Source organism: Perna viridis, chromosome 9 (assembly GCF_037379345.1).
Source record: "Perna viridis isolate PV_CMFRI_1.1 ecotype Kerala chromosome 9, ASM3737934v1, whole genome shotgun sequence".
Taxonomy (NCBI): domain Eukaryota; kingdom Metazoa; phylum Mollusca; class Bivalvia; order Mytilida; family Mytilidae; genus Perna; species Perna viridis.
Window position 1 is genome coordinate 14,393,104 of NC_142453.1, and position 26,310 is coordinate 14,419,413.

Consider the following 26,310-nt stretch of genomic DNA (forward strand, 5'->3'; position numbering starts at 1 on the left):
AATGATATCTTGACAGTTATGAGTATAAGATGGTATTGTTTACATTATTATAGGTGATAAATTGTATGTCAAATGGCATGTTGATTTCATATGAATGTAAGGTAAATCTTTATTTACCTGTAAATGCATGCTTCTGGTTTATGTTTTACAAGTATATATTTACTATAAATGAAAACTTAATGTGATAACCTGTATTTTTCCCTTTTGACTAGGTGTAAGTGTCGAGGATCTGAGCGCTACATGTATCAAGGGATCAAATATTTCAAATTCTGTTATAATACTTAACATTTTGCCATACATTTTAGAGGTTTCAATTTTGATACTTTTTACACACGTTTAATTGAGTAATGATATTACTGGTACTTGTGGAAAATGCTTTAATTTTTGAATGGTTTGCATCAGATGTGCAACAGATACTCAGAAAACATATGATAACATTTACTCCTCAGTCAATAAAAAGTGTAAACCAACCCCACAACTTGTTGACACATAATTTACACCACAGATTTGATAACTACTGTATACATTGTATTTCTGTAAGCAGTGGTAGATTTTATGTCTTATTTGTAAAATAAGATCTGAAGATCCAGTCCATACTGAATTTATTACAGAGGTTTAACTGTTTTTGGATGTGTTTATTTATCAGTTTATCTGTAGAACAAAGAAGTGTTTGTATTCTTTGTAAGTCCTTGTCCATAAAAACAGGCAGAAAATTATGGACCAGATTTGTTGTTCTGTGACAAGGGTATATAAGATATAGCCATGTTTAAGAATTATTTAATCATACCTAATCCGACAAAATTGAAAACATGATTGTTCTTTAAAGTGTACCTAGGTCCTATATTGTACTGTCAACCTATTATAGTATTTATCTTTTCACTTCTGTTGAAAGAGTTTTGGTTTTGGAGTATTAATTCAAGAAGGGGGTTGATATCTGATGTTGTTTTTAAAATAGATGTTTATTACTCCAGCAGGGATAGAATTTTTTAAAGTTTGCATAAATATAAAAAACCCACTAACATTTTGTCAAAAACTTGGTATAAGTGTCCAACAAGCAGCCATTGCTTTATATTTTTATATAGAGACTAAATATTAACTATAAATGTATTCTAATATTTTTGGCAGTTATTGGTGTAGTGATGTTTAATAGTTCTTTTTAAAGAGTAATTTTGTTATTATTTCCATTCATATGAACCACAAATTAACAGTCTATCAAAAAGAGTTGTGGAAGCAAAAATGACCTTGCGTATCATTAAGCCATTCTATTTCATATAGACTGTTTCTATTTTTATTGATATTAAACTTGACTTCTATTCAAGAAAATTCATTTGGAATTAAACTGGGTTAAGCCAATGAGAAAAATTGTCATTGTAAGGATTCTACATTAGGTAAAGTTATTTGCTGTAGTTAAACAGCATGCTATCCTTATGTTGACTAGTGGTCTGTTAAAGTTTGACCATACGTTCAGTGCAGAATCTTTACTTGGTAAAACACTGTCAAGCAGTGAAGAGCTGGTTTGAAATGAATGCAGCCATTTATATTTATCTAGGAAAACGGAAACTGTCTATGAATAAATTGAGTTGTCAGTGGACAAGTCAGATTTCCTATTCTTCACACCATTTAAGCCTGTTATGTGTGAAATTTTCAATGGGATGAGATAAAAATTAATAAATATAACAAGAAAGCCTTTAAATCAAATGTACTTGTTGACATATGGAGAACAGAGATTAGAAATAAAGGAATTATAAACTTTGGGATATTGATATTTTTAAAATGAAATTGAAAAAGTTAAAAAATTTAAAAACTTTTGTAAAAATAGAAAACACCAGTAAACTTTCTGGGACAACTCACATCAAAATACAAAACTTTCTGTCTGATGTAATTGGCTTTACTCATTCATTTTATTTATTATTGTTCAAGTCAAATTTCTGAAAGGGATCAATTGTAATATAGAAAAATTCATATTCAGAAAATCAGATAATATTTGATTTTTTTAAAAAGTAATTTGATTAAGATTTATGATAAATCATATCTTTATGTATCAAATTGCCACAGGTTCCTCTAATAATAACTATAGTGTAAGTTTGACAGAATGACTGTTATTATATTTAAGGTGTTTTTGACAGATATATCCAGTTAGAAATAAAAATATTAATTTCATTTTAATTAATGGTCAACATTTTGAGTATGTACCAGCCTTGTATTGATTGTGATTATCAGTACTTTCAAATCTTGTCCTGTCTTTCTATTATCCCTAGTTTGTCAATAACTTTGTTAGGTGCTAAATCTACTATTTGAAAGTGTGAGTTTTTTGCTAGAAAATTACATGCATTGTATTAGAATATAATGTCAGAATGACTAGACACATCTTGACTGACCTGTAGCATTTCTGTGACTCAAAGACCTGATGTTGTTTCTGTGAAAAAGGAATTCCTACCTCTTGCAGTATCAAATATTATGGACACAGTAATTAGATAGCTTAAATGGGCCTCAAACAGCTAAAGATTGTAGTTTGGAAATCTAATACAAGAATATTGTACCTTAGAAAGTCAGAAGTTGAAGTTTCTTTTAATGGAATTCATCAAATTAAATGTAACATAACTTCCAGACTGTCAGGCAGTAGTTGATCAATTGCTGAACATGATTATAGAATACTAAAAGTATTTCAAAATCTTCAAAGACATTCTGAGGGTCTTAATCTCCTTTGTTGTGTAGATAGTTATGATATTTTTATTATGGATTTATCCATGAAAAGCTTTTAAAAGAACTACAAGTTTTAATGCTATTTAATCAAGAGGAAATTGTTTTATGTGGTATAGTCAATTTAATTGTAAAACTATGCCCCTTTGGCTAAACATGACAGTTGAGTTATCACAAATTCGGATAAAAATATAATGTCATGATAAGTTATGGAATCATTAGAAGAATTAGTTTAAGCACAGTTGATAGATTTTCAATGGAAGACAAGGCTTTTAGTTCTGTATAAATTGTTAATACTTGCACTTAAAGGCAAAAAATACTTAACACTTACTATACTTGTCATTGTTAAATTCTTCTGATCTACTGCATATAAGGTTCCATAACCTATGGATCCAGGCTTTCCTGTTACATATAGTAAGGAAAGTTGAACCTTAAAAATAGTATCAGGTGTACAAGATAAGAAGGATCAGCCCCATGAGCCAGTTACCTCCAGATAAGAAGGATCAGCCCCATGAGCCAGTCACCTCCTATAACAAGTATTTTATTACTAAGTAGTCAAAACGTAGTCCTCAAGTTAATTTTTCATAGTTTTGAGATAGAAAGAATGGCTTGCCTATAAATGTGAGATTGATTTTGTTGCAAATCAAAGGATTTATAGTACAAGAGAAGAGGCCACACTGGTGTATACTTTACCAAGTTTAATGGTGTTATATCTTGAGCAGTATTACATGGAGATGGGGTCTTAATTATATATTTTATATCTGTTGGCATTGTGTGTCAATAAGTGGTTTTGATTTAAAATTATATAATGGATCATTCAGATAATTTTACACAGCTGGATGAGGTAAAAGGTATGAGAATTAACAATTGGTTATAATAGTAGGATTTTTATGATAACTTATGTTATTTTCCTTTTAAAAGCTTACCGAGTAATGAACTATTTTTTTCTAATTGTTTATTTTTTCATTTTAGAACTTTACCAACTTCTGGCCTGTTTTAAATGAAAAATTGATAGTAGGCTGCATTAATAAATCATGAGGCAATCATAGATGGACAAAGTAAACTTTGTCATGAAAAAATTCTACGATGTTGTCATCATAGTAGTTGTTCATTTTTTTGGTATCCCTAAGATTGTAGTTGTAGTGAACCTAATGATGTGAAATTTTGATTAATTGTTACTTGGTGTTAGAGAAATTGGGGTCACTGGCCCCTACTGTTCGGCAAAAAATTGGTTAAAAGGGATAAAGTAGGTGTTTATTTTAAATTGATGTAGAAGGTTTATTTCTCATTCAATTTCGACAGTTCTTTTTTTATTTGTTTCTTATAGAATTCTGTTTTAAGAATATTAAAGAGATTATATAGGTTTTAGCATTTTCAATCTATAGGTGGCTACAGCTAGTCCACACCTTAATATTCATTTTTTTTAAAAATTTCTGGTCCAATTCTGAAATTCGTTTTCATTGGATTCCTCATTGAAATCCATACCTGAAATTCATTGTCAGTTTTAGGATATTTCTCACTGTTTTTGAGTAACGAGGAAAGGGGGAAAAAATTGTCATTTTTTGAAAGACTGTATTTTTAAAGTTTTTCATCTGATTTAAATGATTTTTTTTTGTAAATTGTTTGTCTTTACAAGGGTTTTGAGCAGTATGCTAGCAAATTTACTCTTTACTTACTGGTTTTTAAGATAATGGGGCACAAAGTGATACATGAAAGAACCCTGAAAGCAGAACCTTTACTTAAATTGAATTTCAAAATATTGTGCAATATCATATCCAAACCAGCCAATGTTTAAGTGTGTCAAAAGCTAATGTGTCCACACTTGCCCTAAGTGAAAAGAGTTCAACTGACTGTGGTCATATCTTGCTGCTCTCGGCATAGCGGTTTTTGTTCTCTATTGTATTTGGAGTTTTCTTTTACAGTGATTTGATATCAAAATTTCCTGTTAAGAGATAATTCTCCTAAAAACTAGAATGCATTTTACTGCAGAGAAGTCTAAAGTTCTCCTAACTTCGTATGTAGATATGTCTTTAACATATATGTAGGGTTTGTATCCCATTCAAGGACCCATTTACACAGAAATTTCCATACAAATGTGGGATAAACTGTTTGTAATTGGTTTTTGTGTCCACATTGCATAATCTAAACAGCTTGTGTCTGTGAAAAGTACTTAGGAAACAATGAAAATTTTATAAGATCTATGTTGAAGTAAAAAAGAAAATCGAATTTGCAAATTTTTATTGCTCTATGAGGGCTTATAAACCCACCTAGACATGCTGCGAACTGAATTACCCCAGAAATCAATGTTCAGTCTGCTGGTATTTTCTTGTGAGATTTTCTTCTATCTTAGACTTGTGGGAGAAGTGTTGTTTCGTCACTTACAATCTGAGCAACTGTGTTATGTTCTTATATTTAGGTAGATATAATCTGTTTTAGTCCTGACTTTGACAATCAATAATCAGATAAAATATCTATGTGGTGCACTGAAGACATTTCGTTTGAGTTGTTAATTAACTGTTGACCATGCATATTGTTATATGTCATTTGAGATATGAAAAACCAGTTAGACCCAGAAATACAAGTATAGTCAACATGGTTTTCTTTTCGAAAGTTTTTAGTTTCTCCTTCCAGTTTACTATTATAGAGACCTGGGAAAGTTTCAACATCATATGTGTTAGCATCTCATTAAGTCAGTGTCAAACAATAACATCGGAAGTTTACACACTCTGTTTGTTGATATAGGTAGAGCTCTAACTCAAGTGTGTTTGCTTTAAACATCCATGTTTGGGCGAAAAGAACTAGCTCAAAGATGGTGCCGTCCCTGACTACATATAGGTCAATGCTTAGAGTTAGCATGTGTTGAAGTTTGGTGGATTAACATAGAAATTGACTTGTACTTCAGTAATTTATCATTGTTGAAATCCATTTAACTTTTCTGGTTCTATTTTTATTGTTTCTATAGTGGTAGCCAATGGTCAATATAATGTGTTGTTGACTTAAACTGATTGAAAGTGATTTTAAATATTTAATTCATTATATAAATTGATTAATTGATGTTGGAAACATAGAAAAAGATTGATCGATTGATTGTTGGGGTTTAATGCCTGAGCAACAATATTTCAGCTATATTCAAGCGATAAACATGAAAGGGATGATAAAATGAACATGAAATGATGATGATGAAAGGAAAAAAGGGATGGGACACAAGAATAATAGGGTTGACAAATTTTGATTGCCACAAGATAAAAGGGAGGGATGGGTAGGGTCAGGCAATTTAGCCTCCTGTGGCAGAGCACAAAGGTTCCTATTCCTATCGAATACCACAGCAGGATTCTTTAATGTGCTAAGAACGTGGCATTTTTCCCAACACGGTGCATCACTATGGTTTGTGGTCAGGTTTTTTGTATTATAGCCTGACAACCCCAGCATGTAACATGCCAGGGGTACCCCATTACACCACCTGGGGCACACAACCCAGTTGCTCTATGGGCAGAGCGCCTAGCACTATTTAGTCGCCTTTTACAACAAGCTTAGCACGGCTGTAGGTCTATTCTTATGACACCCGGACCTGCACGGGACAATAGAAAAAAGATATATAAGAACTGTTTGATACGAAGTGACTAGATGTAAGAGAAACAGTGGGGTTTTATCAGAATTCAAAACAGAAAAAATGCACTCAAGCCATTTTAATAGATAAGTTTAAGTAAAGAGATAATCCCCAACAATTTTTCAGAATTTTGAGTAATTTCTATAGTGAATAACATTAAATAGTAACTCAACTGGTTCTTGAATTGATTAGCTGTTTGAAAAAAAGCAACACAATTGAAATCAATTAAATCATGGTGTTAAGTCTGAAATTCTGACTTGTTCTGTTCATTGATATGTGGTATGAATTATTAAGTAATTTTGGGAAAAAAACTATGACATAAATTATGAACTGGTTAGCAATAGCTAGGCAAGATAGGAAATAAAGACAAGGTATATAATTATCCTGAACTTTATCAGACAAGGACTACCAATATATCTCCATTATAATGATTGAAGTCAAGTGTTTGACTGAATACATGTACTTTAGAGATTAATCTTATACTAGGTTAAGGAAGCTTGTGAGACAGATAGTAAACTTAAAATTGTTATAAATAAACATTTTTATCCACTGATTTTGCAAGGCAGCTGGATGACACAAACAATCTTTAACTATTCCAGGACAATAGTTTTTCTTTCCTTTGTGTTGATGGACAAAAATGATAATATTTCATAAATTCCAAAACTTGCAAAGCTTTGTTAATAAGCATTTAATTTTTCAATCAATACTCTTTAATACTTTAGTACTTGACACCTGCTCACATGAAAGTAGAAATGTTTATTTAGAAATATATTTCTATTGACGTGGATCTAAACACAGGGGAGATAACTCATTGATCAATGACTCTACAAATATTTGTTGATTGTAAATTATGTTTATTTGACTTTACATAGTCTGCAAGAAGTGTTTTACTGTAGATCTTCAACCTATGTATATCTATACTGTATGAAAACTTTCTCAGATATCTTTATAAATTATTTTTCAATACATGTGTTCAAATTATTGTCAAGGTAAAAATGTCTTGATGTCGTAGCAGGAGGCACTAGAGTTTATTATGAGTAAATTGGAATGTAAGTAGGATAATACAATGTCATTTACTGATGTCACTGCTAAAGTAACATGAATGGAACTTGTCAGACAAAAAAATGTGCTTTAGCCATTCATGGACTCCTTGTCAGAAAAATTTACTTTCATTGATTAGATTTTATAGGTATGGAAACAACCTGTAGTTTGACAAATGAAATGTTTCTATAAGGTTAAAAAAACTGTTCCTTGTCACTTTTGTATGTTTCTATTCTGGTGTTTATGGCAGTTGACAAGCAGCAAAATAATAAGTGATTTACTTTCAGGAATTATACACTGTATAGTCTTCTTACTAATTTGTCTTAGTCCAATACTTAGATATAATTAATTCATCCCTTTCTTGAAAAGTCCATAAATCAAGGAAGATTTTGACTTTTGAGTCAAAAGTAGTATGTAGGCAGTATATAGAAAGATCACCAATTTTTTCATATTTGCCTTCCTTTCTTTGAGGGAAAATACTGTATTTTTCAACCTACAAGTTGATGTGGCATACAAGTGGAATTGCCAATTTTTTTTACCAAAATCGAGGAATAGTCAGAAAAATATGTTGTATTAATGTTGTAAAATGTATTATACTTTTACTTCAATGAAAGTTATAAAGACCTAAATTAATGTTGTATAAAGCTTATAATGAGATTATATTAATTCATAGTGTGGAATGATTTGATACCAAGTTATAAATGGTTGTTGAACTTTTTACTCCCCATTACAGTTTTCTTTGGCTGTCTTAATTGTAGCAATGTTTATCCTTTTATTTTATTATTGATGACACAATTATTGTAAAGTTTGTACAACAAAGTTGTAGGAATATTATCAGCAAAAGTTTTTGTTAGTAACTTTGAAACAAAAAAATCTTTTCATTTAAGCTTCACTCTCTTATGTAGTGAATGAATGGAGGTTTCATTCTAATTTAATTTTTAGACTGGTGATTTTGCAAGTAATTAGGTTGGGATTCATGCCACTGATTTTGATCTTTGTAAGTTCAGTTTGGACCGTGTTTGTGCAGTAAGTTTACAATATATCAAGTTACCAGGAATTACTCTCCCAAAATAGTTTGTCTCTTTCTGCTTGGTGATCTTCACCCCTCAAACTTCAGATCCTGAATTTGTAAATGACAACATTTAAAAAAAAACTGACGTGGAGGCTTCACACTTTTCTATATATTATAGACCTGTAATACTGTTCTTTGTGATCATAGACGTATGTAAACAGATGTAATGCAGAAAGGAAGTATTGTTTAATGTGTATCTATTATTTTTATGTTTTGGACATGTGATTTTTATGTTTGACAAATAGTTCACATAGAAAATTGTTGTATATGCCTATTTGCTGCCATGACAGTATGTAGACTTTTTGTCTGTTGGTTGATGTTTTGTTTATGAGAACTACAAAGACATAGGTTAGATAATTTGGCTTTCCTCATTTATGGAAAATTTCTTTTGTTGTGGTGTGACGCTGTAAATATATCCTACATAAATGATTTTCACAAACTTGACGATAAAATCTTCTCTGTTAAATCTCTTTTTAAAGGAAAAGTGATCCCTTTCCCTGTGACCTCATGTTTTATATTTACTATGGGACGACATAAGTAGATAAGATACAGATCACTACATTTGTGTCTCTATCATTGTTCATGGTCGGGAAAGTGTTCAGTTGATATGTCTCTATTTACTACATATCGCATGTCCTTTAAACTCTTGTAAAATGTGTTAATTTGCACTGTGTTTGAAACTTGATTTGATCATGTGTTTGTAATGTTAAATTGTTGAAATTCGTTTATATGTGCTCTATTGCTGGTATTTTATTTTTGCTTAAGGTGTGAATTCTGAACATTTTAAAGTCACTATCAATATATAAATACATATCATAAGGACAATTATTTGGTTTCTAATTATAGCTGGTCTCAGTGGTCAATGTTTTTCTATTAAATCATTAAGTGTTTGTTAATAAAGATCAAGAACCTTGAATTTTGTATTAAAGGGTCTCTAAACTGTCAAGAGGGTTGAAGGAAACTTCTTCAAATCACCATACCAACAGGATACGATAAGATTGGGTATTTGTTGAAATTCCAAAGGGCTTGACAGTTGGATATTGTTTAGGACAATGATTTATGCTGGAATATTTTTGTACTTTTATTTTCCTCACAAGAAGTTCCCATTGAGTTTCTTTCTTTTACTCAGTAATCAAAAATGAAGAAAAATGTTGATGTATAATGGGTTAATCTCTTGTTAATTATTATAAACTAAATTTTGGCATACAATTGTTCAGTCTTTACTTGTATCTGCCTGAGTGTATGTCTGGCATATTCAAAGCTTTTTATATATATAAAACTTACCTAGTACAACTGTGTACCATAGTACAGATTTTGAAAAAAAATTAAATATCAAATTTCTTATTGCAGAATAATACCAGTACTACTTTGATTTTTTTATCTGAAGTATAGTTTGAATGACTTTGATGTCCCCATAACTATAATTAATCATTGCTATTTTGCAGGCATATCTAAGAGAAGGTGTAGCACTACAACAACTTGGTCAACATGGTGATGCCCTGGCTGCATTTGCTGTTGGATTGGCACAAGATTCTGCCAATAGTAGTCTTCTATCCGGACTTGTGGATTCCTCCCTGAAATCACCTTTAAAAGGTATTAAACCATGAGACTATGACAATGTTTAGCTTACAATTATCCATACAAAATAAATATTGTTCTGTTACCTTTTCTGTACATATCCTGTCTGGTTGCCAGTAACTGATGCGGGTACAGAAATTATCAAAAATATTGATGTGTGATAGGAAGTTAAGATATTGCCTCATACAATTTGTTCTAATCAAAATCAGACTAATCAGCCTATTAAAATGTCCTCTAGATGTGGTAATAATATGTTGTTTTCTGTACCTATGTAGCCGTTATTGTAATGTCAAACTATAAATAGTTCTTTTCATAAAGACTTAAATACGGGGTTTAAAAAAATCTTAAAAGTGAAAAACACCTATTAGATGTAAATTTCTCTGACATACTTGTACTATCTACTTCCAGAGAAATTGGGTCCAACATTTCAACAACTGCAGAAGTTAAAGTTACACCAAAGTCCTTTTGTTATTATTTCTGTAATTGGTCAGGAGCTTTTAGCAGCTGGTCTTTATGGCTCTTCAATACAGATGCTTGAAGCTGCCCTTCAGATTGGTACCTGCAGTTTGAAGTTACGAGGCTCTGTATTCTCAGCTCTAAGTAGTGCTCACTGGGGACTTGGCAATATTGACAAGGCTATATCTTATATGCAGCATGATTTGTCAGTTGCTAAATCGCTGGGTAAGTTATCATGTTAAATAACATTCAATGCATTACTGTGAAAATATTTATACTCATGGGTATCAAATTTCGTGGTTTAGGGGAAAAGTACAAGTTTATGGATTATTGGATTCATGGTTTTGATGATCTTGTCATACAATTTAAAGTATATAATCCTTTTCATCAAATTTGGTGGATTACTTTGCCCACAAAATCCATGAAAATTGGTACCCCACGAACAGTAGTACTTTCATAGTTTTTCAGTATACCACACATACAACTTTTATTTTTGTTTTAGAGCATTCATGATGTAAATATACCTAGTACTCTCTCCTAATTCATTCAGACTTTTACTACAGTAAGTCCAAGTCAGGAATCATTAAGTTGATTTTTATATATTCATGTAATAAAATAATAATTTTGAGGCATATCAACTTTTTACTATTGCTATTCCTTTATTTTGTCTTGATGAAACAAATTAAAAAAATTAGATGAAACTTCTGAATTGGCAGGTATCAGAACATTTCATATTTCACATAATCAATTATGAATGATGAAATTCTTCTACAAGACTCCATATCAAGTGAGACACAATAAAATGTGTGGGTTATGAAGTTCATCAATTATTTATTTTTCTTATATTAGTGATAAATTTGAGTACATGTTTAATCTTTTATTTTTTTAATTATTTTTCACATCTTGTATATCAAAGTTATCATGTCATTCTGTTATAAAAAGTGCAGCTTGTTTTTTTTCTATAGCTTCTAAAGATTACCATGATAATGGATATCTTGTCACTACTTTGGAATGTTTAAATTGAACGCATCTTTGATTATGAATTTACTGATATAGTAAATTATAACATCATACAAACCATGTGAGATAGGTGTATAATGTTTTTTTAAAATTTAGTCTTTTACCATTTCTCTTCCCAACTTACTGTTAATAAGGACAATACACTGTCCAACTTTCACTTTTGTTAAAAAATGTTGTGGTCATGGGATTTGGTAATATGAAGATGAAGTAAATGATACTAAAACCCATTATACATTCATTTTCTAAATCAATCACATGTCTGATATTTAATATGCACACAGCTGTTGTAAGTAATTTAAAAGCTCTGTTTGAAAAAAAAATTATAAACATTCTTATTAAATTCAATACATATTTTTTTCACAAATACCTTACTGATAAATATGTCTTTATTTTACCTAAACATGTGCCTTGCCTGCACAGTCTTCATGATAAACCAGAGTCTACTACAGCTGCTTATTAACCTGTAAAAATTCCACTTACAGGCCAATAATATCTATATAAAAACATTCCAAAACATGGAATAGGCCTGTAGATCAACTTTTTTTAAAATGAAGACTGGGATAAGGTCAATGCACAAACGAAGTTACATCTTGACTAACTTTTCTATTATAACAACTTATTTAGATGAATTATTTCCATGAAAATTTCCTGCTATAAAAAGTGGTTGTGCATGGTTAATTAATCACTTAAAATATGTACCACAAAAAAAAAACTTCCATAAAATGGCTTTGGAAAAATATATCCAAACTTGTTTCATCTCTCCAAGATAACTTTTGGGACATTACTGTTTCAAAATGTAGGTTCACTTTAAAGATTACTGTCAAAATCAATGTTTTAACAGCTTGAATAAAGAATTTATAACGGAGTAGCATTTTCAATGATTTAATCACAGATTACTGCTTTGGTGGTCATCTTGAATTATTTATTTTAATGATATAAGATAATGCATTCCTGAGGCAAAATGAATTTAAGACTTGCATTAGGAACTTTGGAAGTAGTTTTTATTAAAATGTCATTTAATGAAGATTCTATGACTTTGGGCACAGTTTACATTTATGTTTGTAAAAACAAACTTGAAATAGTTATCATAACAAGAAATGGTAATGAAATCTTAGCAATTGTTAGCAAAGGAATTAAGGGTAGGACCTTTTGAATTTTGGATTAAAAAAGAAGTAAATTTTTCACTGAAAACTAGACTGTGGCCTTTAGATAAAGGGTGCCTCTAAGTTAAGGTTGATTTTGAAGTCAATAAATACCTAGAATTGAGAAGATCTAATACGGACCTGAGCTTTAAATTGAGTTTAAATGAACCTTGGTAACATCCTTGTGGTTCATTGGACATTTCTTCTCAATTTTTATATACCAAACTTCTAATGAGTACTAAAATCTAATGTGTAAAGGAATTTTAGTTAAAAGGAAAAGTGACATAAGTAGTGTTAAAATGGTGATAAATTTTTAGTTGAAATATAAAAATCCCATTAAGTATATTTCTCTGGACATTGATATATTTATTCTGAGGGCAGTTACAAACAAAGACATTCAGATATATTTTGATGAATTGCTTAACAATCAGTTTGTTTGAAAGTAATCCTAAGCTTTAGGAAATATAAAAAAAGTATACCCAATCATTTCTTAGAGCTGCTTTATCATGGAAACATCATTGAAAGATGTATATTTTGGAGTAATAAAATTTATGTATTTTTCAGTTAATTTTAAATTTAATGTTAACCTTTTAACCTACATGACCTTCCTGTGAGGAGTTAACACTTTTATGTGTATTTTATTGTGTGGTCAGAGGTCTGCTGTTAATGTTACTTTAAATGTTTGCTGACAAATGATTAACTCCTTCCAGATCATGTTCAGTTTATCAAACTTTCTTATAAAAATACTATAAAATTGTGTATGTTGCTCAAGGCCCAAGAGTTTCATAGTACTGTAATTGGTAGGTTGTTCAAAATTTGTTATTTGAAGGAAATGAAGGTTAAATACCTGCTAGTTTAGCTTTTAAATATGGTGATGTGCAATCAAATATTTTGATTCCATAGATTTTTACTTTAATTGTTGTGTGAACATGACTAAAATTAGTTTCTGTTAATTGTGCGACTGTATCTTTTGTTACTTATTGACATGAGACTAAAACCAAATGAAAACAATTCTTAGCTGTGAACAGATTTAAGCTAATATAGATAAAAACATACAAGTTAACACAAGAATTCTTTACTCATGTTATACAGTACAACAATTGTAATATACTGCTGTGTAACATCATGTCCATGTAAAACATCAAACAAACATAGTAATTGACACTTTATTGAGATTTTATTTCTATTGAGATTTTATTTCCATCTTCCATTCATATATTGTATGTCCCTTGAGGTATAAATGTCATTATTTGAGTGATATGATTTATCAAGTGAGCATTCCCACAATAATTTGTTTTTTTTTCTTTCTGCTTGTGTTTATTGATAATGTTTGTTATTCTGTTTTTTACAAGGGTATTTCCCATCAGTGCAATGATAAATTAAGATTCATTCCAAAAGAACTGAAGCTTCATCATTTTCTACTGCTTTAAAGCCAAGACGTTAGGACCCTGTGTCCTGATTCAATGATAAAATTATCCTGCATAATATTTCTGCGCTGTCATGCAGTCTAGTATGTTCTTTGAATATATCAATGTTCATCTACACAGAAATGAAGTGGAATGTTTATTTTAATTGGAACTAGACATGAAACCAATGGTTTGTCTAATTTCCACAGAAATTTAACTTGTAAAAGGACTTGACATAGATAAGACGATGACATTGTTGTAGTTTTAATGTTATTAGGTTCATTCCTTTGATTTATTTACCTATAAACACAAAGCTGAACACATGCATTGAATATTATCAGATGGAATTGCCACTACCAAGAACATTTTAACACCTAGAACTTAGCTTTTAATCATTTGAATAGGAAAATTACACTTAATTAGCTGTAATTTTTTCTGTATTCTAAGTTAGGTAAAAAGAATTTCTGTTGTGTCATTTAATTTCCTTTTTGACAACTGGTTATATCTGTTTTGTTACTTGCTTGCTTTAATTTAATTGGTCATGTTAAGCTAAATGGAAAGAGTAATCAAGGGAATAAAGATTTCTATTTGAAATCAAAAGAATGTAATCCAGGGACAGAGACTAAACATGGAAAACAGACACATACAACAAAGAACCTAAAATAACCAAAATAATACATACAAAGTAACAAATCAAATCAGACTCTAAAAACTGGGATCATCGACCAGTTTACATTTGTTTTTTACTTTGGCTATATCCATACACATGTATCAAAATCTGATGATGGTTACAACATATCCTAATTCAGAAAAAAAAATGCCACCAAAAATACATAAGTGACTGTATGAATGCAATCATCAGATTGAATAATGAAGAGTCTTAAGATTTGTACTGTATAGAATGTATCAGTCCTGTATAAGATTTAGAAGAGACCTATTTAAGTATCCAAACACATACTGTAACTGTAATTTGGTAGAATAAGACTCTAAATAGCTTGATGGTAGATATATATTATTATGTACAGAACATTTAGACTCCTTGATCTTCATAAAATAACAGACACAATTTATTCTATAAATATAGCAAGTTAAATCAGGACAAGAGCATTAATGGCTTGTGTCAAAATACAACAATTAGTGTGTGATGAAAAATTAAAACAGGTCAGATACCCACTGTAATTGGAATGGATTTACAAGTGAGATACCCACTGTAATTGGAATGCATTTACAGATGGGTCAATAAAGAATGTACAGATAAGTTAGTTTTGTAGATATTGTGACCCTAATAAGTCAAAAAGTGATAAAAACATGAGAAAATAATGCTACTGTTATTACATTTATTTTTCATTTTAGATTTACTTTTTAAAATCTGTTTTCATAGTAAACTCATTGAAAATACTGGTCTAGCAGTATAAGTTCTCTTAGACTGGTTAACATAATTTTTCCAAGGCTTGTGAAAATAAGGTTGACCCAGGGATATAGAAGGGGACCAGGAAACTTATTGCTTTAATGAAAGTGGAGTTAAAATAATTATCCAGTCATACAAATTTCCTGGAAAGTTAACATCTTTTTGAATCAGAATATGGTTGTATTATCAACTTGGTTCTGTGTACTTATGGCAAGAAAAAGCGTCAATATCCGGTTTGTACCTGCATTTTCAGGAGCTGAAAAACAGCATAATGGCAGCTTCATTTGCGTATACTTGAGTATGTGTGAATGAGCGCCAAACCAGTTTCGGAAAATATTTGCTAGTTTCGATAATTAAATACAAATCGAATCATAGTTTTTCCAAGATAGGGTTGGCCTTATAGTCAGCAGAATGGCTCCTGGATGTTTATGAAAATTACCTCATCAATATTACCCATAATTCTCGAGTCATAAAAATTGCAAAATGAAAATGAACCAAAACGAAACAAAAATAATGGATAAAAGAAAGAATTGAAACAATTTGATAAAATGAATCAAATCGTAATAAAAACATAATTAAACTATACTAAATGAAACAGAATGCAGCGAAACTAAATACAATAAAAGAAATCTTTTAAGACATTTCGCAAATTTTAAGAACCATAATGTTAACCAGTGCCGGACAATTCGACCCTAAGACATTTTGGACCACGAAAACCAATAATTCTTTATGAATGCCGGACATTTCGGCCAATAGACATATCAGACCATGACAATTAGTATAATGCTTTAGGGCAAATATATATCATTACAAAATTTACCCTACTTAAAGGTATAACATATCAAATAAGAGCTGACAAAAAATTTGTTTTTATTAATGTTTCTTCCGGAGCGTTAAAAGGCTTCACCTTCATCATATTAAATTCAAGAAAAATATCTCGATGTGTAACGTCACAAATGACATGGGTATTTGACATTGATGATGTGAACAGATTTGTATAAAAAACAGTTGCAAAACAGATAAGAAGTAGAATATATTTGTCATTCAGGATCTTCACAGGAGATATGATCTCATATTCCCAGTCATCCTACTACATACTCTTTGCCTACATCTCAGGAAATATGAGCATGTATCCCATGTGAAAATCCTGAATAACATAAAGTATTGCTTCAGTGTCCTATGACGCCAACAGAAACATGAATAGGGTGGGCTTGGTATGATGTACAATGAATAAAAAAAGTCAGGAATTAGGTTGTAATATTATATTGTTTCTATGGAAGATTAAAAAAAAAAACAAAACATTTTTTTAGGTGACATTGAGGGAGAATGCAGAGCTTATGGGAATCTTGGATCCGCTTATTTCTCCAAAGGTCATTACAAAGAGGCCTTGTCAAATCATCGCTATCAACTTGCATTAGCAATGAAGCTCAAACATCGACAGTCTGCAGCAAGTGCTCTTGGAAGTCTTGGCCATGTATACACAGCTATAGGGGATTACCCAAATGCATTACAAAGTCACAAGCAGTGCTTATTTCTTAATAAACAATGTGGTGATAAACTAGCAGAGGCTAGAGAGATTGGCAATGCTGGTGCTGTGTACTTGGCAATGGCTGAGTTTTCTAGTGCTGTTGAATGCCACAACAAGCATTTAGAAATTGCCAAAAAGTTGAACAACAGCACAGAAGAAGCCAGGGCATATAGTAACTTAGGTAGTGCTTATCATTACAAACGAGATTATGAAAAAGCAATAAAATTCCATAAACAAGTGTTGAAAATAGGTGAACAAAAAAGTGACAAGGTGTTAGAAGCTAGAGCATATGCTGGTCTTGGACATGCAGCAAGGTGCATGCAGGATTATGAAACGGCAAAAAGTTATCATGAAAAACAACTTGACAATGCATTAGAAACAAAGGACAAAGTTGCTGAAGGAAGAGCATGTTCTAATCTAGGAATTATTTATCACCAATTAGGGGAATACAAGTCGGCATTCAAATTACATGAAGTTCACCTGAAAATTGCTAAAACGCTTGGTGACCGAGCTAGTCAAGGGAGAGCAATGGGCAATATTGGAAATGCTTACATTGCTTTGAAACAGTATGATCAGGCAGTTAAATATCATAAACAAGAAGTTGCTATTGCTTCTGAAGTCAATGATCGCCACTCAGAAGGTGCTACTCATGGAAATTTAGCTGTGGCTTACCAAGCAATAGGAATGTATGATAAAGCAATCCTTCACTACATGTCTCATCTTAATATATCAAAGGAGTTGAAAGATACATCAAGTGAAGCAAGAGCTCTGTGCAATCTTGGGAATTACTATAGTTCACGAGGAGATTATTTATCAGCTGTCAAATATTATGAGGATTATTTAATACTGTCACAGGAGCTACATGACTCGGAAGGTGAAGCCAAGGCATGTTTTAATTTAGGTTATGTACACTTCGGTCTTGGAAATCATTTAGAAGCTGTTAGGTATTACGAACAAGATTTATCAATTGCCAGAGATTTGTCAGATCAGCTAGGCATTGCTCGGGCATATTGTAATCTAGGACTCGCACACAAAGCTCTCCATAATTTTGTGGATGCCCTTGAGTGTCAGAAAAAGTGCTTATCTATGATGAAAACTATGAAAAATACAAAAGGCATCTTCAGAGCTTTAGGCAATATTGGAGACATAACATTAAAAACGGGTGATACTAATGAAGCAATAAAACTATACAACCAGCAATTACAGTTGGCAAAACAGGTCAACAGTAAAGACCTGCTGGCAACTGCTTATGGAGCCCTTGGTGCTGCTCATCGGACACTTGGGCAATTTGACAAAGCCCTTGGGTATCATACTCAAGAGTTAAGCATACGTCAAGACATGGATGACAAAAGAGGGGAGTGCCGGGCACATGGCAATCTTGGCAATGTTCATATGTCATTAGCTAATTATATGAATGCTCTTAAATGTTATGAAGAACAGTTAGAAAAAAGTCAAGAATTACAAGACAGTGCCCTTGAAGCACAAGCTTGTGGCAATCTTGGTATTACCAGGATGAATATGGGATCATTTGAAGATGCTATTGGAATGTTTGAACAACAGCTAGCCATGCTTGAGCAGGTCTGTAGTGCTAATTCTATTTATGATAAGGGGCGAGCTCTAGGGAACCTTGGTGATTGTTATGAAGCTCTTGGTGATTATGAAGAGTCCATACGATGCCATGAACAATACTTGGCAACTGCGCAGCAAGCTAATAGCCTTTCAGATCAAGATAAAGCTTACAGAGGCTTGGGCAATGCTCATCGATCTGTAGGCAATTTGCAGCAAGCTTTGGTATGCTTTGAAAAGAGGCTAGTTGTTGCTCATGAGCTTAACAGTTCATCAGCAAAAGCATCTGCATATGGAGAATTAGGCTGCCTACACAGTCTTTTAGGCAATTTTGAACAGGCAATATCGTGTCTACAACATCAACTATCAATAGCTAAAGAAATTGGTGATTGTATGTGTGAAGGTGAAGCTGCATGTGGGCTAGGTGGAGTGTACCAAAACATGGGAGAATATGAGAAGGCATTGGAATACCATCAAATGGACTTGCAGATAGCTGAAACAACAGAAAATGCTGCTTGTCAATGTAAGTACATCATACAGTCGCTAAATAGATCTGCAGAACTTTTTGATGGACCAATAATTGACTGATTGATCAAGAATCTGTATCCTTCTTGCATTTTTCTAAAAACAAAAAACAAAAACACACAAAAAAAAACCCCCCAAAAAAAACAGGTGGTGGATTTTTCCAATTTCCAATTTATTAGATTGCTCAATGATATAGTCAGTCCCTTTCAATTTCTTTTAACTAAAGAATATCAGATTGGATCATTTTTATTTATTTTATATGTAAGTGCAAAAACAAATATAAGATAAAATGTTAAAATTGGTTGAAAAACTTATATTTTTATTTACAAATGTATTTGTGTGAAAAGGAGAAACAAAACTTCATTTTATACAGAATATCATCTGATCAGGAGTCCCATAATAAGCAAAGGGTCACCATTTAGATTGGATTTACAGGTTGATGTCTGATTGAAAATATTTCTGTTTATCCATAATCTGTACTTTTTTCCTTTGATCTTGTTAACACATATTTTTCTATCTCTCATATATAACAGTGTCTACACAGAATAATAGTTCCTTCTTATTTTGATACTGACAATACCTGGATTATCACAGGTTCTTTCTACACAACATTGTCTTTAGCAACATGAGAAAATGTAATATTTGCCAAGCCATCGGCAAGATGAACTTAACATTTTTTAGGGATAATAAATTATAATAGACACTTACTGTGAAGACACTTTAATTCGTGGATACCAATATTTGTGGATCAGGAAAGAAACACAAGTTCATGGGTTCTTGAATTCGTTGTTTTGAAGTTTACAGTATACGCATCATCAGGAATCTTTTATTCGTTTGGAACCAAATTTCGTGGTTTGGCCTAACGATGAAAACTTGATAATTTGTATCCTACGAACAATAGTACTTTCACTGTAAATAAAAGTTATTAATTTAGTGAAAACATGAGTCAAGGTGCTTATTTCACTCTACTTTCATTTCTATTTTTAGGTCAAAACCATATGCAATTCAATTCGACATGATTGCTCTTGGTCTTTTTATAGGGTAACCATGCAAGGGGACTGTATTTTAGCCAATTTGAACCCCTGTCATAACATGCAGTGACATACCATGACTTGGAAATAAATTTTAGGCCAATTACAATACAGAGGACAATCTATTGATGAAATAATAATCAAGTCCTCTAGGAATTTGTTTGAAGAACCAATTTTTTTTTTGAAATCTTTAAACAAAAACATTTAAAAAAAATAATATTCAAAATCTGATTTATTGTTCACGATAGTGTGAAGAATTTGTTACAAAATGAATGACAAAGTAAAGAACATGGATATTGATAAAACTTCAAACTACAGATTCTTCAGTAAAACATGAACAATGACTCCAATGTGTTACTTAGCTGAAATGACTTATGTTGCACCAATGAACACAGACTATAATGCCTGCTTATTTATATGATATTTTTTGGACATAAAATGACGGAATTATCTAAAATAGCAGTAGAAATTTCAACTTTATTTTGTAGGTCGAGCCTTTGGGAATTTGGGTCTGTCACATGAGTCTTTGGGTAATTATAATGAAGCAATACAGTATCAGGAACAACATTTAAGTATTGCTGCTCAAATGAATGATAAGGTTGCCAAAACTCTAGCCTTCAGTAGCCTCGGTAAGTATTTTATATAATTGAATTTATGATGTAAGTTCTCAAAGGGAATTTTCCTCACTTAAACATAGGGTTACATATTTTGTTTCTTACACAACTGAAAAAAATGTATACAGTATAAAATTCCATTAATAGTTGAGCTTATATTAAAAATGTGGTACAATGTAAAATCATTTATAATGAAATTGTTTTATGATCTCTTCTGTTAGGTTGTTGCCATTTGAAGTGTGCAGTTCATTTCACTTGATTTAAGATCATATCTATCCTTGATCTTTGTTTTCTTTTGATCCTGTGTGAAATTGGCTTTTACTATATCAGTTTTTTGCAGAAATTGATATGGTTTGAAATTAAAGTGGCACATTATGGATTAGTCAATATGGTCAGGAAAATTCTGAATTGTGATAGAGTGAGCTACAGAACAGCTTCAACTATATTGAGTTTATGGATGAAACATTGATTGTTGATTCTATCATATTAAAAACTAAGTAAATGAAATTTTTCTGCATTTTTAGCTCAACTGGCCCGAAGGGTCATGTGAGCTAATACCATCATTTGGCGTCCGTCATCGTCTTTAACAATTTTTAAAAATTCTATTCCTCTGAAATTACACGACCAATTACAACCAAACTTTGTATGAATGTTCCATAGGGTGTTTTGCATCAAACTAATGTTGGGATTTTTTTTATTCCTTTCCTAAAAATAAGACAGGGGTGAGACCGAAGTTTTTTTGCATATATCTCCAAAATTGTAAGGTTTTGCCAAATTCTGACATTGGTAAAAATGTTCAGCATGATAAGATCTATCTGTGGTAAATTTCATGTTAATCTTAGAAGCCATGTTGGAGTTTTTGCCTTTTTTCAATTTATTTTTCGCTATTTTTAATGATACATGTTGTACTTAAAAAAAAAAAAAATTTTTTTCCCTAGAAACTACAGTACAATTGATATGATTGTTCCCTAGGGATGAGCATTAGGAATTTTATCCAAGAAAAAACATGGCTACTTTTACAAAAATTTAATGTTGCTTATAGAGCTAGGTGAGCGATTCAGGCATTTTAGAGTCTCTAGTTATATATTTAGTTTCCCTTTTTGGTAGATTCTTGAGCTAATGAAGTATTGGTGTGCTGAAGCATTTATATAGTTGTTATATTTGTAGGACGAGTTCATCATGCTCTCAATAATCACACCCAAGCTGTTGAGTATTTAAAACAAGGTCTAACAATAGCCGAACAACTTGGCAGACATGAAGATGAGGCTAAAATCCGCCATCGACTTGGATTATCTTTGTGGGGCAAAGGTGACCTTGAGGAATGCCAGTTACAGCTACACAGAGCAGCAGACTTATTTGAGGGAATACGACGTGATGCTCAACTCAACAGTGAATATAAGATGTCATTGTTTGACCTTCAGACAGCATGTTATCAAGCATTACAGGTTTGTTAATAGCATTCATTCCTAAACTCATTATATATTGCATTTCAAAATACTATTGCAATACCAAGTTAAATCTAATAGTACAAACTTACTTAAAAGACGACACACACAAAGTGTGGAACTAACTAGACTAAATTATTTATTATAAAAGGGTTAAGTCTTTCCCAAAGTTCAAGTTTTTAAAAGCAATGCTAAAGGGTTGATAAATTTACTTGGTAACTTCTATTTCAGCGAGTGTCTGTATCCCTTGGGCGTCATGATGAGGCTCTGGCTATTGCAGAAAGAGCTTGTACACGTGCATTTATTGACTACCTCCTTGAGAGACAGGCAGGATCAGAAGGTCTGTACCGAGGAAATATTGACCCACCTCCTATTACACCAGCACAGATCACTAACATTGTAGCGAAGCAGCAAGCTTTAGTTTTGTACTACTCCATAGCTGCTGGATACCTATACTGTTGGCTAGTCACACCAAGGAATGGTACGTACCAAGAGTAGGATTCTAAATACAAAATATTGTATTTACTCTCAACATTTAGAAGGGTATTATTTTTACATGAAGAAAGTTCAAGAAGTTCAGCATTTGAATCAAATCTGTTTTATTGCTAAGTAAAGCATAGTGCATGTCACTGAAAATGTAGTTTATTTTATGCTCAAATAATGATTCAGTATATTCAATTACTTTTAGCATTTAAGTGAGAGAAAAATCCTTATTTCCTGCATTTTTAGGTATTGTGAAGTTTCATGAAGTGAATATGACAGAATTAGAGGCTGACTATGAGGCCAGTGATACACTGAGTATGAAAAGTGTCAGTTTTGGTTCCAGTTCCTTGATAGATCAGTACATTGGCCATGTCAGGGAATCCATGGGAGTAGAAAGTCATAATATAAAGTAAGTCTTAGATTTATACTGGTTAGTGATCATGTATAAAGTAATCTGAATGAACACTGTATAATTTATGTTAAAACAAGTATCTAGCGGAAATAAAAGTATGTAATCCAGGGACAAAGACCAGACATGGAAAACAGACAAACAAAACAAAGAACATAAAATAACCAAAATAATACATACAAAGTAACAGAAGTATTGTGATGATCCCTTGCAGTAATATCTAACGTTAATTTTCTTTGCATTACAGACACAATCCACAATTAAACAAAGATTTTTTTATCAATTGGAATCAACTGAATCCTATACAAAGACAAATAAACAATAAAAAATAAGTGCTTCAAACAGTAACAAGTGAGCTTGGTAGAGCCTCTATAAAATTAGTGCTTCATTGAAAAGTATATCAAGTTGAAGTATTACAACTGTAAAACTAAAGTAAATATATCAATAATGATTACATTTGTTTTTTGTGGAAATGTTACAAATTATTATTTCCTTTTTAGGGCATCTACTGGCACTCTAAACAGGACATACAATGATGGTGACAGTGAATGTGATGATGTCTGGCAGCAACACTTGGAGGAACTAGGTGATAAACTCAATGCTGAGAATGATAAAACTGGATTCCTTCGAATGGTCAACCGTAACCACAAACTTAATAGTAGTAACTACAGCCTAAGCAGTTTGTTCAGTCTTTCAACACTTAATGGAGTGAATTCTAGTTTTCACAGTATACGGAAAAACAGTCTACGCATTTACAATAAACCTGGAAGTAATTCAGGTGCAAAGGCACCTTTAAGTGTGTTATATCAGATTTTGATTGAGCCAATGGAAGAGGCCTTAGAAATGGCAAGTGAGGATTATGGTGCAGGGACCATTGACCTAGTTCTTGTGCTGCAAGGGGAACTTTACTTAATACCTTTCTCAATCTTGCGAAAAAATCAGAAGTCAGAGTGTCTGTTTGAAAGGTTTAACATTAGTATAATGTCTTCTGTTACAAATTTACAAAATGCTCATAGACATGAAAAGCATGGTCGACCAATCATTGACTCATCTGGTGCTGTTGTTGTTGGCAATCCCAAATTGTCCCCAGGAGCTAGTCAACACTGGATATTTAAAGATATTCCAGAAGCAGAATATGAAGCACGTGTGGTTGGTGAACTTTTGACGAGTCGGCCATTAATAGGTCACGAAGCTACTAAATCCTCAGTATTGCACCAAATTGAACAAGTTGAAGTGATTCATTTTTGTACTCATATTTCATGGAAATTGTCCTCTATTGTTCTTTCACCCAGTGAAAACATTCCAACCCAGCACAGATTCCCCTCCATTGACTCTGATGATAGTTCTAGTGATATAACTGGCTTTGATGGTCCGGCCATGTCTGAATATCTCCTCACTGCTGCTGATATCCTGAACTTGAAACTTCATGCCAAACTTGTGGTCCTGAGCTCAGGTTACACAGATGACCGAGCAGGACGTATAAATTCTGATGGTGTTGTAGGATTAACAAGAGCTCTGCTTTCAGCAGGTGCCAAATGTGTTCTTTACTCACTATGGCCTGTTCCTGACGATGCATCAAAAATGTTGATGAGGTCACTCTACACCTCATTACAAGAGGGAATGACCATTACCCATGCACTCTCACATGCAATGAAATCCGTCCAATCAACAAAGCAATATTCTCACCCAGCTAACTGGGGAGGCTGGATCTTGGTAGGACATGACATTAAGCTGAGTAGTAAAATAGCTCTGATGGGTCATGCTATTTGTGAGATTCTTCAGTCACCTGGACAGTGTAGAGAGGCCATGAGAGTCTTACTACATCTGGTAAGCTATATTTTTCATTTTTAGAACAATAAGTATTAGTGTTATAAAATTCTATATGATATATAATTGCAATAGAGGTTATTCCTGTAAAATTTTACCACCACCCTGAATGGATGTATTTGACTGCAGTAACCTTTTATACCTTTCTTTGTTTTAGAAGAGAGTTCATATATTGTGTTCATGGTAACTTTTGTTCTATAGAACAACAAAATAAGATCTTAGTTATGGTAGTCAGGTTTTTATTTATCAGGTATTGACTGTGTTATATACTTACCCTTACTTTCAGATTGAGAAGTCATTGATGAGAATCCACCAGGGGATTAAGAATTCCATGTACACAACATTCACCTCAATAGAGAACAAAGTAGGAGGTATAGCTGGCTGGAGAGACCTACTGAAGGCTGTTGGATTCAGATTTGAGGCAAGACAAAATGATCTACCACCTGCTGTATTCTTCCCACAGAGTGATCCAGGAGATAGACTAGCCCAGGCTAGTTCTAGTCTTCAGGCTTTACTTGGTATGGAACTACATGTCATATAACAAGGAATCGAAAAAAGTTATATTATGCCATTATTCTGTATCTATCTTATAATTATTAGAGTAAAACCTGCATTAATCTTCAGTAGACATCAAAGTAAAAACTAGATCTAAAAATTGTAGTTTCCGAAAATACATTAAAACAGGTTTATTTATACAAGGAGCATCTGTTTTGGCCTTCTTGCAAAGTCGTTTAAATATATGTAATTTCAATGAGTTAAGGTATTGATATGGTGTAAAAAATTAATTCTTAAACATTGATATTCAAAAACTGTGATTATTATTCCAATGCTGATAATTATTTCAGGCCTTCCTCCAAGTTGTCTTTCTGCTTTGTCAAAGTTTCTACAGAATTATGAGGCAGGAGAAGCTAACATCCGTGTGGTCAGTATTGTTTGTTTGATAGTAATAAGAAGCTGTCACTTTTCTGATTCCTTTGACAGTTGGCATGCAGAATACATTGTACATGGAATGTTTGTTTAACACAATATTTGTAAATTTGGATAGATATGGTAGTTTCATGATCACTTATAACATAATATTATCATCCTGAGCTATCTAAAAAGGGGATGGATATCAATACACATTGAATCGATAACACAAAGAAAAACAGTATCTTAGGTAACATTACATATATGTAATTTTTTAAACTATGGGTTGGTTAGCAAACGAGAGATAATTTTGTCTCATATATTTCAGATGAGGGATATTTTGAGTAAGATGGCAGCAAGAGAAGCAAGTGTAGATGTACAGCTGAATGTAAAACTGTGGCGAGTTCCAGGTTGTCATGAGTTCTTTGCTTCATTAGGTAAGAGAAAAATCAAGGATGTTCGCCAAACATTCAAAATTAACAATGAAAATTAAAAGATGAGGTTATCCGGGGTCTGAGGATATACAGGTATTCTACACCATCC

The 26,310-nt window shown here is 32.2% G+C and overlaps 1 protein-coding gene across 3 annotated transcripts in view; it reads left to right on the forward strand.

The window, feature by feature from the left end:
• LOC148606887 (uncharacterized) overlaps positions 1–26,310 on the forward strand; it is a 94,955-nt gene that overhangs the window by 61,320 nt on the left and 7,325 nt on the right. For all 3 annotated transcript variants that reach the window (XM_088547083.1, XM_088547084.1, XM_088547085.1), the window contains 11 exons: positions 9,866–10,013; positions 10,407–10,679; positions 16,741–19,047; positions 20,569–20,709; positions 21,862–22,139; positions 22,371–22,620; positions 22,869–23,031; positions 23,532–24,858; positions 25,145–25,376; positions 25,704–25,780; positions 26,096–26,204. In XM_088547083.1, the coding sequence (XP_088403209.1) occupies positions 9,866–10,013; positions 10,407–10,679; positions 16,741–19,047; positions 20,569–20,709; positions 21,862–22,139; positions 22,371–22,620; positions 22,869–23,031; positions 23,532–24,858; positions 25,145–25,376; positions 25,704–25,780; positions 26,096–26,204 (5,305 nt within the window). The remainder of the gene's footprint in view (positions 1–9,865; positions 10,014–10,406; positions 10,680–16,740; positions 19,048–20,568; positions 20,710–21,861; positions 22,140–22,370; positions 22,621–22,868; positions 23,032–23,531; positions 24,859–25,144; positions 25,377–25,703; positions 25,781–26,095; positions 26,205–26,310) is intronic.